General features: G+C 40.6%; 1 protein-coding gene across 3 annotated transcripts in view; it reads left to right on the top strand.

Annotated features, from left to right (window-relative positions):
• Nucleotides 1–18,133, top strand: part of LOC112573164 (nucleoprotein TPR-like) — a 37,418-nt gene that overhangs the window by 17,901 nt on the left and 1,384 nt on the right. The window contains exons 37-61 of one of the 3 annotated variants that reach the window (XM_025253277.1): nt 3,960–4,097; nt 4,287–4,471; nt 4,929–4,991; nt 5,137–5,178; nt 5,447–5,488; nt 5,793–5,871; nt 6,084–6,431; nt 6,576–6,795; nt 6,988–7,181; nt 7,517–7,614; nt 8,157–8,401; nt 8,628–8,744; nt 9,717–9,939; nt 10,151–10,190; nt 10,467–10,556; nt 10,861–10,941; nt 11,111–11,236; nt 11,419–11,502; nt 12,654–12,750; nt 12,995–13,164; nt 15,035–15,132; nt 15,404–15,492; nt 16,015–16,116; nt 17,569–17,734; nt 18,022–18,110. In XM_025253277.1, the coding sequence (XP_025109062.1) occupies nt 3,960–4,097; nt 4,287–4,471; nt 4,929–4,991; nt 5,137–5,178; nt 5,447–5,488; nt 5,793–5,871; nt 6,084–6,431; nt 6,576–6,795; nt 6,988–7,181; nt 7,517–7,614; nt 8,157–8,401; nt 8,628–8,744; nt 9,717–9,939; nt 10,151–10,190; nt 10,467–10,556; nt 10,861–10,941; nt 11,111–11,236; nt 11,419–11,502; nt 12,654–12,750; nt 12,995–13,164; nt 15,035–15,132; nt 15,404–15,492; nt 16,015–16,116; nt 17,569–17,734; nt 18,022–18,110 (3,226 nt within the window). Of the gene's footprint in view, nt 1–3,959; nt 4,098–4,286; nt 4,472–4,928; nt 4,992–5,136; nt 5,179–5,446; nt 5,489–5,792; nt 5,872–6,083; nt 6,432–6,575; nt 6,796–6,987; nt 7,182–7,516; nt 7,615–8,156; nt 8,402–8,627; nt 8,745–9,716; nt 9,940–10,150; nt 10,191–10,463; nt 10,557–10,860; nt 10,942–11,110; nt 11,237–11,418; nt 11,503–12,653; nt 12,751–12,994; nt 13,165–15,034; nt 15,133–15,403; nt 15,493–16,014; nt 16,117–17,568; nt 17,735–18,021; nt 18,111–18,133 lie in introns of all 3 variants that reach the window. The other 2 variants (XM_025253276.1, XM_025253278.1) reach the window with 2 other exon arrangements.

Below are 18,133 nucleotides of genomic sequence, written 5' to 3'. Positions count from 1 at the left end.
GACAACTACAACTTGGACATCCTGGGAGTCAGTGAGGTCAGATGGACCGGCACGGGAAAGAGGAGACTAGCGTCAGGACATACCATCTTGTTCTCAGGAAGATCAGACGCTCAGCACTCTGAAGGAGTAGCTCTACTCCTCAACAAGAAAACGGAAAAGGCACTGCTGGAATGGAAGCCTTATGGACCCAGGCTTTTGAGAGCAAGATTCCATTCAAAGTACACCAAGCTGACAGTGCTAGCCTGCTATGCACCAACAAATGACTCTGAGGCAGAAGACAAGGATGCTTTTTACGATCAGCTCCAGGCAGCCTCAGAAAGCGTTCCAGCCCATGACATGTTGCTCATCATCGGTGATCTCAATGCCAAGGTGGGAAGTGACAACACCTACAGGGAGCATGTCATGGGCAAACATGGAATCGGAACCATCAATGACAACGGAGAGAGACTGGCAGACTTTTGTGAAGAAAACAACCTACTGATTGGAGGCACACTCTTCCCACACAAAGACATCCACAAGGCAACATGGACATCACCAGATGGGATCACAAAGAACCAGATAGACCATGTCATCATCAACCGAAAATGGAGGAGCTCACTTCAAGATGTTAGAGCCTACAGAGGAGCAGACGTTGCCAGTGACCACACTCTTGTGATAGCCACAGTTTCTCTGAAGCTGCGTCGATCACGAGGAAAACAGGCACGTCAGCAGAGAGTGGACTCTGGCAAACTGAAAAGTCCAGCCACCGAAAGGGCCTTTGCTATGGAAGTAAAGAACAGGTTCCAGGCACTAGGAGACCAACAAGAGATGACCTTAGACGACTTCAATCGAGTCTTACAGGAATCAGGAGAGAAAATACTGGGCTTCCAACGGAAAAAGAAAGAACAGTGGATCAGAGAAGAGACATGGAAGAAGATAGAAGAGAGAAAGTCAGCCAAACAAAGAATCAACAGCACCAGATCTGAACGCCTGAAGGAACAACTCAGACAAAGGTATACAAAACTAAACAAAGAGGTAAAGAGAATGGCAAGAACCAACAAAAGAGACCATATAGAGAAACTGGCAGATGAAGCAGAAAATGCAGCAAGTAAAAATGACCTGAAGACACTGTACAAGATAAACAAACAGCTAAACAACAGGTTTAAGAACAGTGATGTTCCAGTGAAAGACATGAGCGGTAATGTTATAGAGGGAAAGGCAGGAAAACTACAGCGCTGGAGGGAACATTTTGAGTCGGTTCTGAACACACCAGATCCCCCTCAGCTTGCAGACATCCAGCCAGCAGCTATAGACCTTGACATCTGCACAGACCCACCAAGCCTGGAAGAAGTGACAGCAGCAGTCAAGACAATGAAGAGCGGCAAAGCACCAGGGGCAGATGGAATAACAGCAGAGATGTTGAAAGCAGATATAAATGTGACAGCTCCCAAGCTGACTGAAATCTTCAGGCAAATTTGGGAATCAGGGCAGGTCCCTGTTGCGTGGAAGACAGGGCTCATCTTCAAGTTACCCAAGAAAGGAGATCTTGGAGACTGCAATAATTGGAGGGGCATAACACTTCTTTCCCTCACCAGCAAGGTCTTCAGCAAGATTGTTTTGTCAAGACTGACGGCAACTCTTGAGAAAGACCTCCGACCACAGCAAGCAGGATTTCGCCCTGGGCGATCCTGCTCTGAACACATCTTCATTCTGCGACAGATTCTGGAGCAGAGCAACGAATGGAACACACCGCTGTACATCAATTTCATCGACCTGGAGAAGGCTTTTGACAGCATCCACCGCGAGTCCTTATGGAAGATCCTGAGACATTACGGAGTCCCTGCAAAACTTGTTCAGGTCATTGCAATGCTGTACAGCGATTTCAAATCCCAGGTTGTCTGTGACACGGAGCTCACAGACCCCTTCAACGTCGGTACCGGGGTGAAGCAGGGCTGCATTCTGTCGCCGTTCCTCTTCATCCTGGCCATGGACTGGATCATGAAGACTTCCACCGACAGTGAGAGGAGAGGGATCAGATGGACCATGACTATGACAGCAACAACAGCGCTAGAAGACTTAGACTTTGCTGATGACATTGCCCTGCTGTCACACCGCCACCAAGACATGCAGGAAAAAACAAAGGCCTTCTCAGAAACAGCTGGAAACCTTGGCTTGAAGGTCAGCACAAAGAAAACGAAAAGTATGAGAGTGAACGCCAGAATCCAAGACAGCATCAAACTAAATGGAGAAGAGATTGAGGAAGTTGACAGTTTCACCTATCTTGGGTCCAAAATGTCAAACACCGGGGATGCGGAGGTGGAGATTCGAGCCCGACTGGCGAAAGCCAGCCAGGCCTTCGCCTCACTCAGGAGCACATGGAAGGCAAAAAACATCAGCCAGAAGATCAAGCTGAGAATCTTCAAGTCAAATGTGATCAGCACCCTCCTTTACGGATCAGAATCTTGGAAGATGACCAAAACCATCAGTAACAAGCTTGACGTCTTCCAAAACAGATGCCTCAGGCGCATACTTAACATCTTTTGGCCAAACACCATCACCAACGAAGAACTCCACCGAAGAACTGAAACCGAGTCCATCACCACGCAGGTTCAACGAAGGCGTTGGCGATGGATTGGACATGTGCTCCGCCAGCAGACAGCAGACCTTTCCAGAGTCGCCCTACGATGGACTCCAGACGGCCGAAGAAAACGAGGCCGCCCAAAGGAAACTTGGAGAAGAACAGTGGAAAGGGAGATGAAGGGAAAGGGCTGGACATGGGGTCACCTAGAGCGGGTTTCAGCCGATCGACATCGGTGGCGGACTCTGGTTGAGGCCTTATGTGCAACCTGATGCACGAAGAGGAATAGATAGATAGCTGAAACAGCCACATAGATCTTTCATTTGGCGGCAGAAACTCTCAACCTTGGGTCTTAGCAGGTATACCATCTGACGTAGATGCTTCTCTTGTGAAGCAGTGGCACACTTTGCTATCGGTCGAAGGCCTTCCACTTTAAAAGTGTATGCAGGTAAGTAGAATTTTTCAGCAGTGGAGGATCAGTCAGGGACTAGATCTAACAGATATGCCCCCCAGTGAAGGTCGCAGATATTTTTCTGTGGCTCTTTCCTTGGCACCGATTACTAAAGTTGCAATTCAATGCTTTCTGATACCTTCAGGCATTTGGGAGATGGGGTCCATACTTTTTTGATTTATTCTTTATGCTTTATTCCTGCTTTACTGGCAGATTTGTTGTTGGCTTGTCCTGTAACTCATTCCCTTTTTTCCTTGTGGACTTTGAGTTGGGTACTGACCTTCCTGAACTCGGCAGCTTTTGAGCCTTTATCTAGAGCCTCCTTTAAGCTCTTGACAGAAGACTTTTTAAGTTGCTGTAGCCTCTGCATCAAGAGTTTAAGAGGTTCATGCTCTCTCCGCAGACCCTTCTTGTTTACAATTTCAAGGGGATGATTTGGTATTTCTTCTAATCTATTCAGGGTTCGTAGCTAAGAATATGCTCCTGGCACAGGAAGGGGCCACAGGAAGTTCTTCCTCTACGGAGGTTGGGGCCCAGAGATCCAATTACACTCCAGGACCCAGTTAGGGCCTTAAGAATTAATAATAAGAGATCAGCACCTTGCAGAAAGGGCAGTCATGGCTGTTCTTGCCTATAAAAGAAAGTATGGTAGATATTTCAGCACAGTTGGTAGCATCTTGGATCAAGGCAGTTATTAAAGGCTGAGCTGTTTTTAAGTCCTACCATTGTGGGGTCGCTTGAGGGAACGGTTTTGGACAGTTGGATTTGAGTAGCTAGGGGTGATATCTCCATGTCATCTGGTAAGTACTTAAAGAAAGAAATCTTACCCCTAAAAATTTTATTTTTCAGAAAACAATTGCATGGACAGGCTTACATTACTGAAGAAAACTGCTTTTTATGGAAATTAACCAGAATGTAATGCCTTATCTTTTATGTTTGTCGGGGTTGCAGATGAACACGCAGACAATGTCAGAGCATGCAGCACTCATGCGACGTGTGGAGAACTTGAATGTGTTGACCGACAGCAACAAACTGTTGAGAGAGGAAAGGGACAGGCTGCAGGCTCAGAACCAGGAGCTGGATGTCAAGGTCAGACAACTGTTTTGATGCACACAACCTGGTCAGTCTCTGACAATAGCTTAGAAAATTGTATGCTTGGAAGAAGAAAAGAGAACGAAACTTTCTTTTCTGTGCCAGGGCCGGACACTAAGATTAAGTGAAGGATCATCATCATTGTTGTTATCATTTTTATCATCAACTGTTTATTTGTGGACTTAGGTGAGGAAGCTCGAAGCCGACATCAGTCCTTTGCAGGCACAGTTGAGAGAGTTAACAGCTCAGAAAGAGGCTGTAGAACTAGAGAAGGACTCTCTGGCTGGTGAGGTAGAAAGATGGAAGTCTCGCACGCACCACTTAGTGGAACAGAGCAACAAGACTGATCCAGAAGAGCACCGAAAACTTGTGTAAGAAGAGCTAAGTCATCTTTGTCATCAATTATCATAAGGCAGGGGGAGGGATTGTGGGCAGAATTCTCCCATTTTGCTCTCCTAAACATATTGCTGTTCTAAGCATAGTAACTACTGTCGGCTGTTTCTTGTGAGTAATGTGGTTGACAGCTGCTTCTATGATGCAATAACAAGAAGTAGGAGAAGTATGGGCATGTGTCTCTGCAATGATTTGTACCATTTCTTAGATTGGTCATTTGGAATGAAAAAGGATCAGTCTTGGATGTGCCGTAGTTATAAATGATTATTATTAGGCTGCTTCAACTCCAGATTTGTTGACTTAAAAAAAAAACAACCTGTGATAAGGTTTGTCAGTTTCATATGATAAACAAATTAATAAACATGATCATGAGTAGTAGATGATTATTTGGAGATGCATTCCTTACATTTTGGTTTCATTTGCCTATTTCGGTAGAGTTGAGAAAGATCAGATGCGAAAGCAGCTTGCCCAGACCAAGGAGGAGCTGTTTAAAGTGAAGTAAGTGACATAGATAATAATGCGTTTTGTAGCGACACATTTTTTGGTGAATCTTGGGTTCATGTTTTACAGTTTCTGAAAACCAAGCATTATTAGATTTTCCATTAAGTTAAGTAAAGCATCTTTTTTTCCTTTTTCTTTTCAGAGCTGAGCTGTCTAAAGTAAATGCAACATTGAGCAACAGAGAGTAAGTGAATTTTCAGACTATGAACTATCCCTTTTGATAAAACCTTTGCTAAACTTTGTCCCTTCTGATAAACCCTGTCTGTCCTTTTTGATAAACCCTGTTAGCCTCCTCTCCTATGATGTACACATGCCTACACCACCATTAATGCACCCATGCCCACATTTACACACACTCCCACCCATACCCATGAGAGAGGGATGCTTCTAGACAATTGTGCATGATTGAAATGGCAATTTTACCAAAAATGGCTTACTTTTTTTTTTTACAGATCAGAACTGGCAAATCTTAAGCAAGAGACAACAAAACTGAGGTGCGTATGCCTCTCCAACCCCTTCATTTTTGTTTTCTTTTCCCAGAAGAATCGATATAACTGTTACAATCAGAGATTGAGAAATGCGAGGAACTGTGGGATTTATGTGGTAATTTATGTTGCTGGACAAGCTTAAAGAGTTTTCATTACAGTCCTGTAGACACCTAATGATTTGAGCTGATTCTGATAATGAACATAACCTGATGTCGTCCTTGTTCACAGTTCTTTATATGTGTGTGTCTAAAGTTTCAAATACAGCTCATAGATAGACTTAACATGATTGGCTTTATTGGATTCTTTGAAGGGAGGAGATGCAAAATGTAAAGCAACAGCTTGAAGATGAACTCAAAGAATCAGAGAAGAAAAATGTCACAGCAACCCAGGTAAGATAATAGAAAAGCACTTTTTTGGTCACAGGAATTGTACGTATGGATAATGGAAGAAGTATTTTTTGGAAACTTTAAAAACAGAACAACAGAAGCTTGAGGCACTATTTATTGCATGCAGTGTTATTTAAAAATGTGTTCATAGCAAGAGAGATAGGTTCATGCATTAGTTTGGCTATTGCTAACTGAAATTGTGTGTGTGCTTATAGTTGAGAAAGATAGGGCGCAAGTATAAAGACCAGTGGGAGAGCACAGTCAAAGAGTTGGAGGATCTCCGAAAGACTGCAGCTGGGCAGCAGCAGAGTTCATCCGAACATGAGCAGAATGAAATCAGGAAGATGGAGCAAGCCCACAGTGAGACCAGGGAAAAGTTGGTTGCTGTAGAGCAAGCTCAGAAGGCAGCAGAAGAACGGCAGGCAGTTGTGGAGCGGGAACGAGACGAGGCAAAGGCCAAAGTCACAGAGATGGAGAAAGAATGTGATGAACTTAAGATGAAGGTGGCACAGTGTGAAGCTGAACTCAACTCTCAGAAGATGCAGCTGGAGACAGTCCAGCAGGTATACAGAAGTTGTTAGCTTGCTTTCCGACTTAAGTCTATTTCCTTCTCATTGCTAAGTTTGACTGATGTAGAAAAAGTTTGCTATATAAGTGGCTGATGTAGCATAGATGGGTTAATTGGATAATACTGCCATTCGCTTCAGGAGATGAGCCAAGTGCAAGGGAGTCGTCAAGGGCTGGAAGAAGAGCAGAAACGGCTGCAATCAGAGCATGCAAGTCTGGAGGAGAAACACAACCAGTCGCGTAAAGTTCTGGCCAATGCCAAAACACGTATCACCCAGCAAAAAGAGCAGCTTGATCGCATCACAACTGAGTACAATGAACTCAAGCGCAAACTGGCAGACTCAGGACAGATATCTAAAGGTAGTGTATTCATGTTTGTGGTGTATTGCAAATTTTTTTTTAATGGCTCCTAACCCAACAACCACCATATTTTTTAGAAAATAGGTAGTTGAGCTGATGATTTAGCCATATAAGGCATAACTTTTAGATTCTTGTCTGGGGCTAAGATTGAAAGTAAGAAGCATCATTGTGCAAAATCTACTTATTTTGTAGAGGAGAGTGATCTTCGTGTGGCATCTCTCAAGTCCCAGTATGACCATCGAGTCTCACTGCTGGAGCGAGACCTAGAGGCTCAGCGAGCAGAATCCGATGCGGCAGCTTCAGCTGCTGATCTGCAGCAACAGGTGATGCAGCTGCAGCAAGAAAGAGACCGGCTGATTGTAGAAAACACAGAACTTTCCATGAAGGTAAATGACTGATATGTAACTGAGGGTGGCACCAGACACCTTGACATAGCTGTCTTCTGGTGTGAGCTAAATGTCTTACCTTGACATGTCAACATGTAAATAAGATGAAGACATTGTTCTAAGCTTACTAAAACTAATTTTACTTGAAAAATTTTTGCATCAGTCTTCATTAGACTTTTTTGTCAAAGTGAGCAGTAAAATAACAGATTTGCTGTAAATGGAAAATTGTTTAAAATTTGGTATTTTAATTGAGACTAACTTGCCTGGAAAACATTGCGTAATATTGTTATTTGTGCTATGCAAGATCCATATGCTTACTTTAATGTCATCTTCAGGTGCAGCAGCTTCACAGACAAGTAGAAATGCTACCCAAGACAGGCCAGGCACAGCCCACACAACCCATGCCACGCCAGGCTCCATCTTCTGGCACCAGGTACTGCATCATTATGCACTATATGATAGGCCAGGACTTCTCAAATTCTATACCTTTCCTTCAACAAAACTTTAGCACCACCCCAACTCCCCGACATGGTTGCAGTGAGGGCTTTCTGAACAACATTAATAGCAGTTTTGTTGTTGCCCAAGTATTGATGACACTTTCATCTGTAAAGAGATGCTGATGAGCAGCATATACTGGCTACGTGGGGTTTTTTTTCTTTCTTTTCTAGAGAATTTGCATAGCTAATGAAAGCATACTGTTTATGTGTTGTTTACTTTGTGTGTGTGAGTGATGAGTCAGGGCTATATTACTGATATAAACAGCTGACATTGAGGATGACATAAATGCTTTGGATTTATGCTGCTTAACATGCTGCATAAATGGTCTGTTGTCAGCTGTAGTCCCTCATTTTGTCATTTAGAAATACTAGAAGAAAAACTTTAACTGTAGCATTCTCATAACACAGCCAGATCCAATTTCTATTTTCAAGTAGTAGCCAGTAAACTTCATTTGTGCCTTCATGGATGTCCTGACAGCCCCACACCAACAGAAGCCCCCAAAATGGCAAGCATCAAGCCAGTAGCCACTGCGGCAACAACTTCGACGATGCAGCATTCTTCATCCACCCAGGCAAAGGCCATGGCCAGCATCAGGCCCATGGCCATTGCCCCAGCAAACACCAGCACCAGCACCACTGTCCCTCAGCACCCCTCCTCCTCCTCAACTCCTCCCATGGCTGCCGTCATGCCAACCACCATGGCTCAGCAGGAGCAGAATGATGGTGATGGATTATTTTGTTTTGTTTTTTTTTTTATAATCTGCCTTAATGACTGCTCAGAGTTTTGCTTCTTTGTTTTTTATTTTTAACTTTATATACAGTTATATAACTTTGTATAACAGTTATATCATTCATTTTACTCTCGCACTCACCAACCCAAGAAAAAAATAAAGATCCCTAATGCTGTCCATGCACCTAGTATTTTATTTTTTTTCCCTTAATCCCTCAGACCTGCCCAGCACCTCTGGCATGCAACAGCAGACAACATCATCAATTCCTGCAGCTTCCGTCACTGGCCGCCCACAGCAGCAGGTGCAGATTGTCCAACCCCAGATGGAAAGCACAGGTATGTCGCATGGGATTAATGTTCAGTACACAATAAGTACTTGGTGCTCTACAAATGCTGTTTCATTCACAAGAAATATTGATAGGATCACGGTATTGATCAATTAAATAATTGTGGGCTTAGTTCAGGCACATAGACACAAGCATGGTTACTACCATGCATGAATTCTGCATACACCAATATACAGACTGGTGCTGAGCAGACATTTTCATCAGCATTTTCTCTGCATGTGCACAGGATGTTGAATATGGGTCTTTATCCCCAATTGCTGCTGGTTTGCATGTGAGATGGACTCACATAGGGAAGTTCCTGCTTCAAATGTTGGTCAGGGTTGCACAAAAGCTTGTATCTTGTATGTTGTATGTTTTCATGTACTCCTTTCATTTAACCTGAATGGTGGACTTTGTATGTGCAAACTGCTTTTTTTAACTTGATGACACTGGCATTAACGTAAGGCTTCCCTTGCTCATGATGAAAGTACTGTTCCCAGTTCAATCAAAAGTTCCTTTTTCTCAAACACAAGCAGCAAAACGCCTACAATGAATACAACAAAAATTGTTGTTCTTATACAATAAAACATTTATTCTGCATAAATCTGTTTCTTTGTCCTGGTGTAATCTGGTTGGAAAAAACAAGTGAATAATTCCAAAATCTGCAATGAAGGGATGCAAAGCATCAAATTTTATGCAATTTTCACCCCATAAATAGAGCTTACTTTTGGATTGTCAGTTAAGCTTTTAAATTGGAGGCTGATGTTAAGACTGCGAAATGACAGCTATGTCAAATGTCAAAATCTATGAAGAGTGTTGTGGTTTCATTATTCTGTTTACTGTTCTTGTACAGTAACTACATTCTAGCAACCCTACTGAAATGTAAACTGAGATCTGTTGAATGTCCTCAAGGAATGCAGGTTTAAAAAGAAAGAAAAAAATTGGGCCACAGTAGTTAGGGTTACGCATTGTTTCATGGCAGGTGACCTTTTAGAGGAGTCATCAGTCCAGGCTGTTGTCATTCCAAACATCCAAGAACCAGCACCTGCACAAGTGCTGCCCCAGCAACAAACACAGACACAACCTGGCACTACACCCTCCACCACCCCACCCAGTGCAGCCACCCCATCCACCTCCGTTGAGATGCAGCCGTTGCCAGGGAGCAGCAGTCAGCTTGGCAAGCGGTCACGGGACGACGGGGACACGTAAGTGCTGACTCATGTTGCCAACATTGATTGCCTCTGTAATTTTCTTTAGATTTACCTCCCTTCTCCAGTTTGTTATTGGTGGGAGATTTCTTTTTAAACACTGCTAACTGAAACACGGAAAATATCAGAAAAGAAAGAATGGCAAGTAGGACTGTGTTTCTCCCATTTCTAAAGGCCATGTTCTCATGTATTCAGCCTTTTGTTTCAGATCAGAGGAAGGGGATGCTAAACGTTCAAAAGTAACTCAGGTAAGTGCCTTGTAACTGCTGCCCTTCTTTCATTACCATTTAAACCTCAGTCATCAAGATTACTAGTTCGCTTTGCAATGTGCTAGTCCATGCTAGAGCTCTTAGTTTCTTGCCTTCCTTTTTCTAGTATGGTTTCGCCATTCCCTCCTACAGGTACTGGGCAGTGTGAGTTGACAAACCTTTGATTTGTTAAAGTGTGTGTTTCTGTTTCTTAAAACAATCTTGAAGATGCTGGAAATTAACAGCTTACATGTTAATCTAACTTGGCCCTAGCAGGAAGCAGCTGTCATTCCCACCATCACCATAACAGACGAAAATGCCAAGGTTGTGACACACATAGAGCCTCAGACACAAACACTGCAAGAGGTGAGCTGTTCTTTGCCATTCTCATCAAGTGGCAGCGCATGTGAAAAGTTGTGCACGTTAGAAATGAAAGGTGGAATTATTCTTCCCCCTTCCCCTCCCACACAACCACCCATCAAGGGTTTGAACAGTGGATGCTTTGAGGCAAGGTTGTAGACTACAAACTAGGTTTAAGCAACTGCTTTTTATTGCTGCCTATAATTTTGTAAACTGTCTAAAGTATAATTACATAGGATATTAGAAATGCTGATTTTCGTCTGGTGAGTATAGTGAGACTACCAACCAGTTGTTTGCTCCCTTCTTGCAGAGTGACCGAGGACAAGGTATATCTGTTACTACCTCCACCACAGACTTGGGACAGGCAGGATGCCAAGAGACACCACAGCAGGTTCTGGTTCTTTCTGTTTTAGCTAAAGTTATTATAGGTGTATTAATAAAACGATAAAGTACCTGTCACTCTCATTGTCAGTAGATTTGGGAGTGCATGCAATATAATAATATAATAGTATAATATAATAATATAATAGTATAATAATAAACTGTTGGCTGTTGTACAGATTTTTGAACAACAGGAGGATGAGAGGGTCCTGTGCCAGGTGCAAGAGGTGCAAGAGGGTCCAGTGGAAGAAGAACAGGGAGGCGATGGTGATGTCATCGTTGTAGGAAGTGACGAGGAGGAAGTGGTAAGTACCTCCCTTTGCTGGTTACCATGCGACTCAAAATAACTTCATACATGTTAGTAAACTTGGTTACTGAGCTGCAGTCTTGTTGCATGAAATGTGTCATCTCCAAAGCTTGGTGAAGGTTGTCCATTTTAGTGTTTGTCCTGTGGTGATCCTGAAATGCATGTACATTTTCTGGACAGGAAACCAACATGCAGGTGTCAGCAACACTAGAGTATGAGGTGGGCCAAGATCAAGAAGTGGAGGACGAGTCCGATGAAGATGCTGTAAGCATCAGACGCGTTCATCCCAGCCTCCTTATGAAATCTGTTTCCCCTTTTCTGTTCATACATCTTTTCTTGTTTACTCAAATGCCTACTTGTTTAGAAATTATACACGCATCCATACTGTCTTTTACTGTTTAGCTATTTTTTTCTAAGCCTGGAATTTGAGATCAAGGAAGAGCTGTCTAAGACAGATTTTGTCTTAGAATAGACTTGGGATGGAAAATAGAATTTGAAAATTCCAGGTGCACTCAGAAGATTGGGAAAACAAGCAGAGGTCATGGCAGAGAGGTGCCACACATCACAGTTGTTTTATGTTATCTTCTTTATTGTTTCCATCACCATCAGTTGTTCAGCATATATTTGCCATGAGAATACTAAAGATCTACCACCGTTTCTCGGTATCGCTAACAGTTCTCTGCCAAATGCCACTTTGTGTTCAGGAAATTGATGGGCAAAAAATTTCTGTGATTTTGAAAATGCTAATATTTGTTAAAACCAATAGGGTGAATGACCTTGTGTGTGGAGGAGGTAAAGGCTTCAAAAAAGAAAAACCAAACAAGGGGAAATAGACATGATGTTACAATTAGTGAGGCTTGTGTTTATGTCTGTCGTTGTGCTTTACTTGTGTGCTTTTAAAAAAATTTTCTTTCTGCTAACTTGTACCTACATAAAAAGACAGGATCATTAACATGTGTCATAACCAGCAGAGAAACAAAACTGTACTGGATAAACTAAGGAAAAACTCAGCTTAATCACATTGTCTACCACATTGGAAATTACAATAGCTCAGTCACACAAGGAGCTGAAGGTAGACAGGAAAAGGGATGTTAAGCTTGAACTATGATTGCTTTAATAATACTTGATAATGCTCATCAAAATGGTTACAAATAACTGATGAAGAAATGAATAATTTATTATTTATATTCCTCAGATTAAAGTTTAAATATTGGAAACAATGATTTTTTTAATTTGCCTCGTGTAAGTTCTTCAGTTTAAGTATTTTTGGTGCCCATCCCTGTGACAAATTTTAAGCATTAAGTAGAAAGTTGTGCCTCTTTTTTTCAGAGATTGCGGTAATTTGCAAACCCTTCTTTTATGTAGGTTTCAAAAATGTGCTAACACATTTTGGCAAATTGCATTGCTTTCTGCAGGACTCTGAAGATGAACAAATAGATGAGGGTGGGGAGTTTGATGAGGATCAGGAAAATGATGTTGATGAAGAAGATGATAATGATGTGGTCATCATTGGTAAGATTTTTTTTTTATTATTTTTATTTATTTTTTTTTTTGTGATTTATTAAAATATTCTTTTCTGACCATTTCAGTAGCATTATAACAGTTTTTCTAATTTAGTTAGCAATAAAGGTTCATTTCATTTTTCTGAAAAAATGTCTGCTATTGTGTGCCTTCTGGGTTTTGTTTCTTCTTAATCACTTCTCTCCACCGAGTCTTTGATTCAAACCCATCATATCAACTTCCCAACATGTTCCAGACATTGATGAAAATGAACAACAAGACTCCCAGATCCCTGTGGGACAGGGGGAAACCAGTACTGTCACAGGCGCTGTCAGCAGTCCCCGTCCTCCTCCACCATTGCAGCCGGTGCCCCACACAGAGCGACTGCCCTCAACTAGCAGGTCACAGCTAACCCCCTTCTTGCTTGTGAGTTTTGCCACCTGTTTTTTTTTTTTTTTTTTTTTTTTAACAGTTTCACTGCATTCAGTACATTTTATACAGAATTCGACATTTTACACTGGTCATTCAAAACACATTACACTATTGATATTCTTCAGTACACACAGAACAAAGAGTAGAGGAGGTAGGAGAAGGAAGAGTCAGGAGAGGGAGACAGCTTCTACTGTGTGTTCGTTGCAAGATTCTTGTGTATGGCTTCCATACTTAATTACATAAATCCACATTAGATACTATGCTATTTTTCTCAACTGTATTTTTGTAATAATTAACAAGGTATTTTATGTTTTCCATTTACATAAATAATAGTGTTTTGGCAGCAAGATGATTAAATCTGACACTTTGTCAGCTTTTGTATCATTCTTTTATTTTTTTTTGTTTTTGTTTTGTTTTGTTTTTTTGTTTTTTTTGCATGCCAAATAAAATAAGTTTTATTCTGGTTACAAATGGATGCAAGGGGTCTCTCTGCTTAGCCCAGTTGACATAGCATGATCATTACAGTAGCCAAGGACATTACCAGCTCCAGAAAGAATCTCAGACCTTTGTTTATGTTGTGTGGACCCAGACCTTTGTCCTGGAGTACAGTCATTTTGTTCTGATGTGATATTATTTTCATGTCCCGTCATCTGTGAAGTGTCTTGAGCTTGTCCATAGGGGAAGATAAGGCGCTATATAAGCCTACTGTTATTATTATGATTTTTTAACATTAGTCATCATGGATCAGCTATAGTTACCTCGCATACTTTCTTAAATTAAACCAATTTAGTTTATTGTTGTGGTTTGACATTTACAAGTACATGTTTCCATGATACCTTTCCAAAATTAGAAATATCTATAGCCTGTGTCTAAATCTCCAAGCATTAACTGTACATATTTATTCCCCTTGCAGACTATCTCCCCCTTTGCTTTTCTTTGTGTGTGTGTAATTTTTTATCTGTAGCTTATTTTGAAACTGTTTAATTGCCTTTTAATGCTTCTAAGTGGTATAAAGTAGGTAGAAAATTATAGATGAAACTTTCAATGTGTGAAACAATCACAATTATCATTAATTTTCTAACTTAGTTTAACTTGACAAACACCTGCTTGCAGCCAGTCACTAAAGTAAATTGTGCAGTTCCTTATAATAATGTTTATGTTGTAGAAATTTTGGTCTCCATTAAAATCATCAATAATCATGGATCGCAATTCACAATAATTAGACTTTTTCCAACTACCATCAGGCCATTGATTCTGTGTATCTGCGTGCAGGACCAACAGATTGAGGCTGTCCTTCATTGTTGACTTCTGAATGTTACTGTGTATGAATGAATGCAGCTAATTGAACCATTAATGTTTGAGTCTGTTTGGCAGATATCGATATGTTGTGTATTGTTTTCTTTCATATTGAGCTTTCCCAAGTTGCTCTCTGGGATAAATAAAGTGTTATCTAAAAAAGTGTAACATCTAATTCAGGGTATAACTGTAGATTCCTTTGACAATGGTATTGATATTATTTGGCTATGGGATAATCTCTTTAGCCAGTCCATCTTACCCATGACTTGTTAAGGCTTTTGTTCTTGTACAGATTTGTATTTTGTTTTTACTTTAAGCATCAATCAAAATTGGTGCAATACTTTCTAGTCTTGGTGTAATGGACTTTTTCAAGCATTGGTTGTCTAGGTGTGTGTTTCATGTTTTGTGCCATCTTGTTGATTGTGTTTTGTGTTGCTTTTTTGCAAAGTGTTGTGTATTACATTACTATGTGTATTGTTTTGCACATTATATCATGTGTCATTTAGTGGATGGTATAGATTGTATGTGGTTTGTTATGTTTTTCAACATGTTTCACTAATACTGGCAGGGTCAGGGAGGCCCATTTGATGATGATGACTGCACTGTACCAAGCACACCCACCCTGTCCTTACCACGACGAACTGATGGCTTCGCTGAGGCATTAAAGTAAGTTTTATTTAGCATTTTATTTCCCTTGTTTAGAAAAGCTTTCTTTCATGCATTCATGCTTCATATACACTCCAGATTGTGTTTTTGTTTGTGCAGCAGTAAGCATGAGGGCTGTGTGATGGCTAATTGTTTCATGATCCTAATCTGTTCTGCTTAAACTTTTAGCTGTTTGGTGGTGTTTGTTGTGATTTATTAGCCTGTCAGGTAATAATAATGTGTGATTTATATAGTGCATACTCATGCTCATATTTGCATTTCCTTCTTGCAGTTCTCCCCATGTCTCTCAGAGATTTGTGTTTTCTGGTGGAGTGGAAGTACCTGTTCAGCCAGAACTTGCCCAGCTTGAATCTCAGCGAGGTGAGTCAGTTATTTTTGGAATGGGTGCCTGTAGTTGATGTTGGACATTTTCCGCCTAGCAAAGAGTAAATAATGGTTTTATATTTATGGATCATGAGTGAAGGTTAACTGACTGGACCTACTGTGTAATCCTGATCACCATTGTGTTAACATGGAGTGATGAAAGGTTGCAAGATGGCTGTAACAATGATCTGAGCACAGTTTGTTAACAGTGACCTGAGTACAGTTTGTTAACCTAACAGCGTCAAATGCTTGCACATGACATCAATCTTTAAAAATAAAAAGCATTAAACACCATAGAAATCAGCATAAAACAATATTTTAACTTCATATACGGCCATTGAATCAGTTTGCCTTGAGATACCTTCTTTAAAAAAAAATTATTACATGTATCCTGTTTTGCTAAATAGTTAAAACACACATTTTTGATTTGCAGTTTTCACACTACACTATTTCAGAAGTGCTGTTACATTTAATTCTTAATCTACTCACTTTGGAAAGATTTTTGCTCTGTTGTTGAAGCTTTAGGTATGGATGATACTCGCATGGACTTGTCACAGTTTGATGATGCTGGGGGTCGCAGCATGTCGTCCACCCCAACCCCTTTGCAGATGAGTGCAGGAGGTAAAGAGTTAAGTTTTGTAGTTTGTGTGACAGACTGACCTGCACATTTCACTTTATTAACAAGTCAAACTAAAATTTTTTTTCTTCTAACATTTCGTGGCATTTCTTTAACAGTAAAAAAACTAACTGCCTTGACAAACTCCTTAAACTTGAACTGTTGATGTCATTGGACTGGTGAAGCTGTTAAACACAGATCCATCAATGTTGAATGCAGCAGACTAAGAATGATATGTAGATAGTAGTAATAGTACAGTAGAACCTCCTCATTAAGACCCTTTGTATAGCGACCCCCCTCTTAGATAAAACCCAACAAATTTTCACATATTTTGCTATATAAATCACATCTTTATTATGACTACCTCCCTTGTGCAATTTATGACTGATATTTCATGTTTTATTATGACCTTATTGTGACAGTACATAAGCAAACATAAATTGTAATGCACACCGGCAGCTTGCAAAATTTGAGGAATGTCATTAATGCCTAGCATGTGGTATTGTGACGTCGTTCTTCATTGTCTGACGCCTGATCATATTGTGTTTGGAGTTTTGAACCTTTACAGTTGTCAGGTTGAAGCATGTAAGGTTTAATACTTTCAAGACTAGAGAACAGCCTTTCACACTTGTCCTCACTACTAGAGCAGTGATAAATGAAGATTGTCTGATGAACCCAATGTATTGCTCTACCTTCTGGCCATTACATGCTTACTGAGACACAGCGTGGATTCCACTGGCTGTAGCATCACATGTTATTTGTACACATGAGCAAGATTTGTTGACTATAGGTGCCAACTGCCACCTTTGAAATTAGATCAATAAAACCCTGTGTTTCAGGTGCAGAAATTCACAGAATGTATTTATCTTAACTTACTGTTTATAACTCAGACCAATTGAGTGGGTCTCTGTCTTCATGAGCCACCAGCCTACCTATGTATTGATTGATTGCTTTTACTTTGGAGAGTTAGTTGCCCTGTAAATTTTCAGTCAAGCACCACAATGGCAAAAATGTAAATATGACCAAGTGAAAACAACAAAAAAAGCATTATGATACGGTTTTCAAGAGCTCAAATTTAAATAAATGAACTTTAAGAGATATATATATAATAGGTGCTTGAAGTCACGGTTCATGGAATGAAAGCAGATTGGTTGATTTCCCTACTATGACCCCTCTCAGTTCTACCTGATTTTGGTAGATTTTAGTGAGTCTTAAATAATAAAAGAGAGGTTTTACTTAATTATTATTAGTATTATTAGATTTGTATAAAACACATCCCCACAAGAATAGGCTCAGTGTGCTTCCAAAAGCAAAACATACAGAAACATACAAATATAGATTAAAAATAAACATAGCTTGCATACAGAGACCAAAACAGAAACAAACATACAGACACAATACAGCATCAAAGTAAAAAAAGCAAGATCATTCAGTGTTGACCATGTTTTATTTTGCAGCTGCACTTGAAGCAACTGCAGTCACAGCTGCAGTAACTGCTGCACCAGCTGGTCAGTCCCAAGAAACTTCAGGTATAACCTCCAGCTATCCTGGTTTGTTTCTAGGACAAGGTGAAGGACAGCCTTCTGCACCAGAGTCATCTGAACAACAAATGGACTTAACAAGGTTGGTGTGCAACTACAGATATAATGTTTGTGTTAAATTTTTTATCATAATTTATGATGAGAAAGGGGTTGTAGTATATTTATTCAAATGTCACGATAAAATAAATTCCAGGTTTAGACAGTGTACAATGTTCCGTTTCTTTTGAGAGATGAAGACATTTTTGGAGTGTCAAGCAGCATAATTTGACAGCCTAAAATTATACTGTTTGTGTTAGCAAGCAGAGGTTTTTTCCCCCATATCCTTTCTCCATAACCAGCTTGGTACAATTTTTTTGCGGTGGTCCACAGTGAGAGCTCACAAGGCCAGGAAGATGCATCTGCTACCACTACTCAAGCCTCGCTTGCTGAAGGGGGAATGGGAGATGAAGAGGAATCAAGTGAGTATTGAAGAGAAATTTCT

Source organism: Pomacea canaliculata, linkage group LG10 (assembly GCF_003073045.1).
Source record: "Pomacea canaliculata isolate SZHN2017 linkage group LG10, ASM307304v1, whole genome shotgun sequence".
Classification (NCBI taxonomy): Eukaryota; Metazoa; Mollusca; class Gastropoda; order Architaenioglossa; family Ampullariidae; genus Pomacea; species Pomacea canaliculata.
The sequence above is the reverse complement of the archived record's forward strand: the minus strand, read 5'-3'. Positions and strand labels throughout refer to the sequence as shown.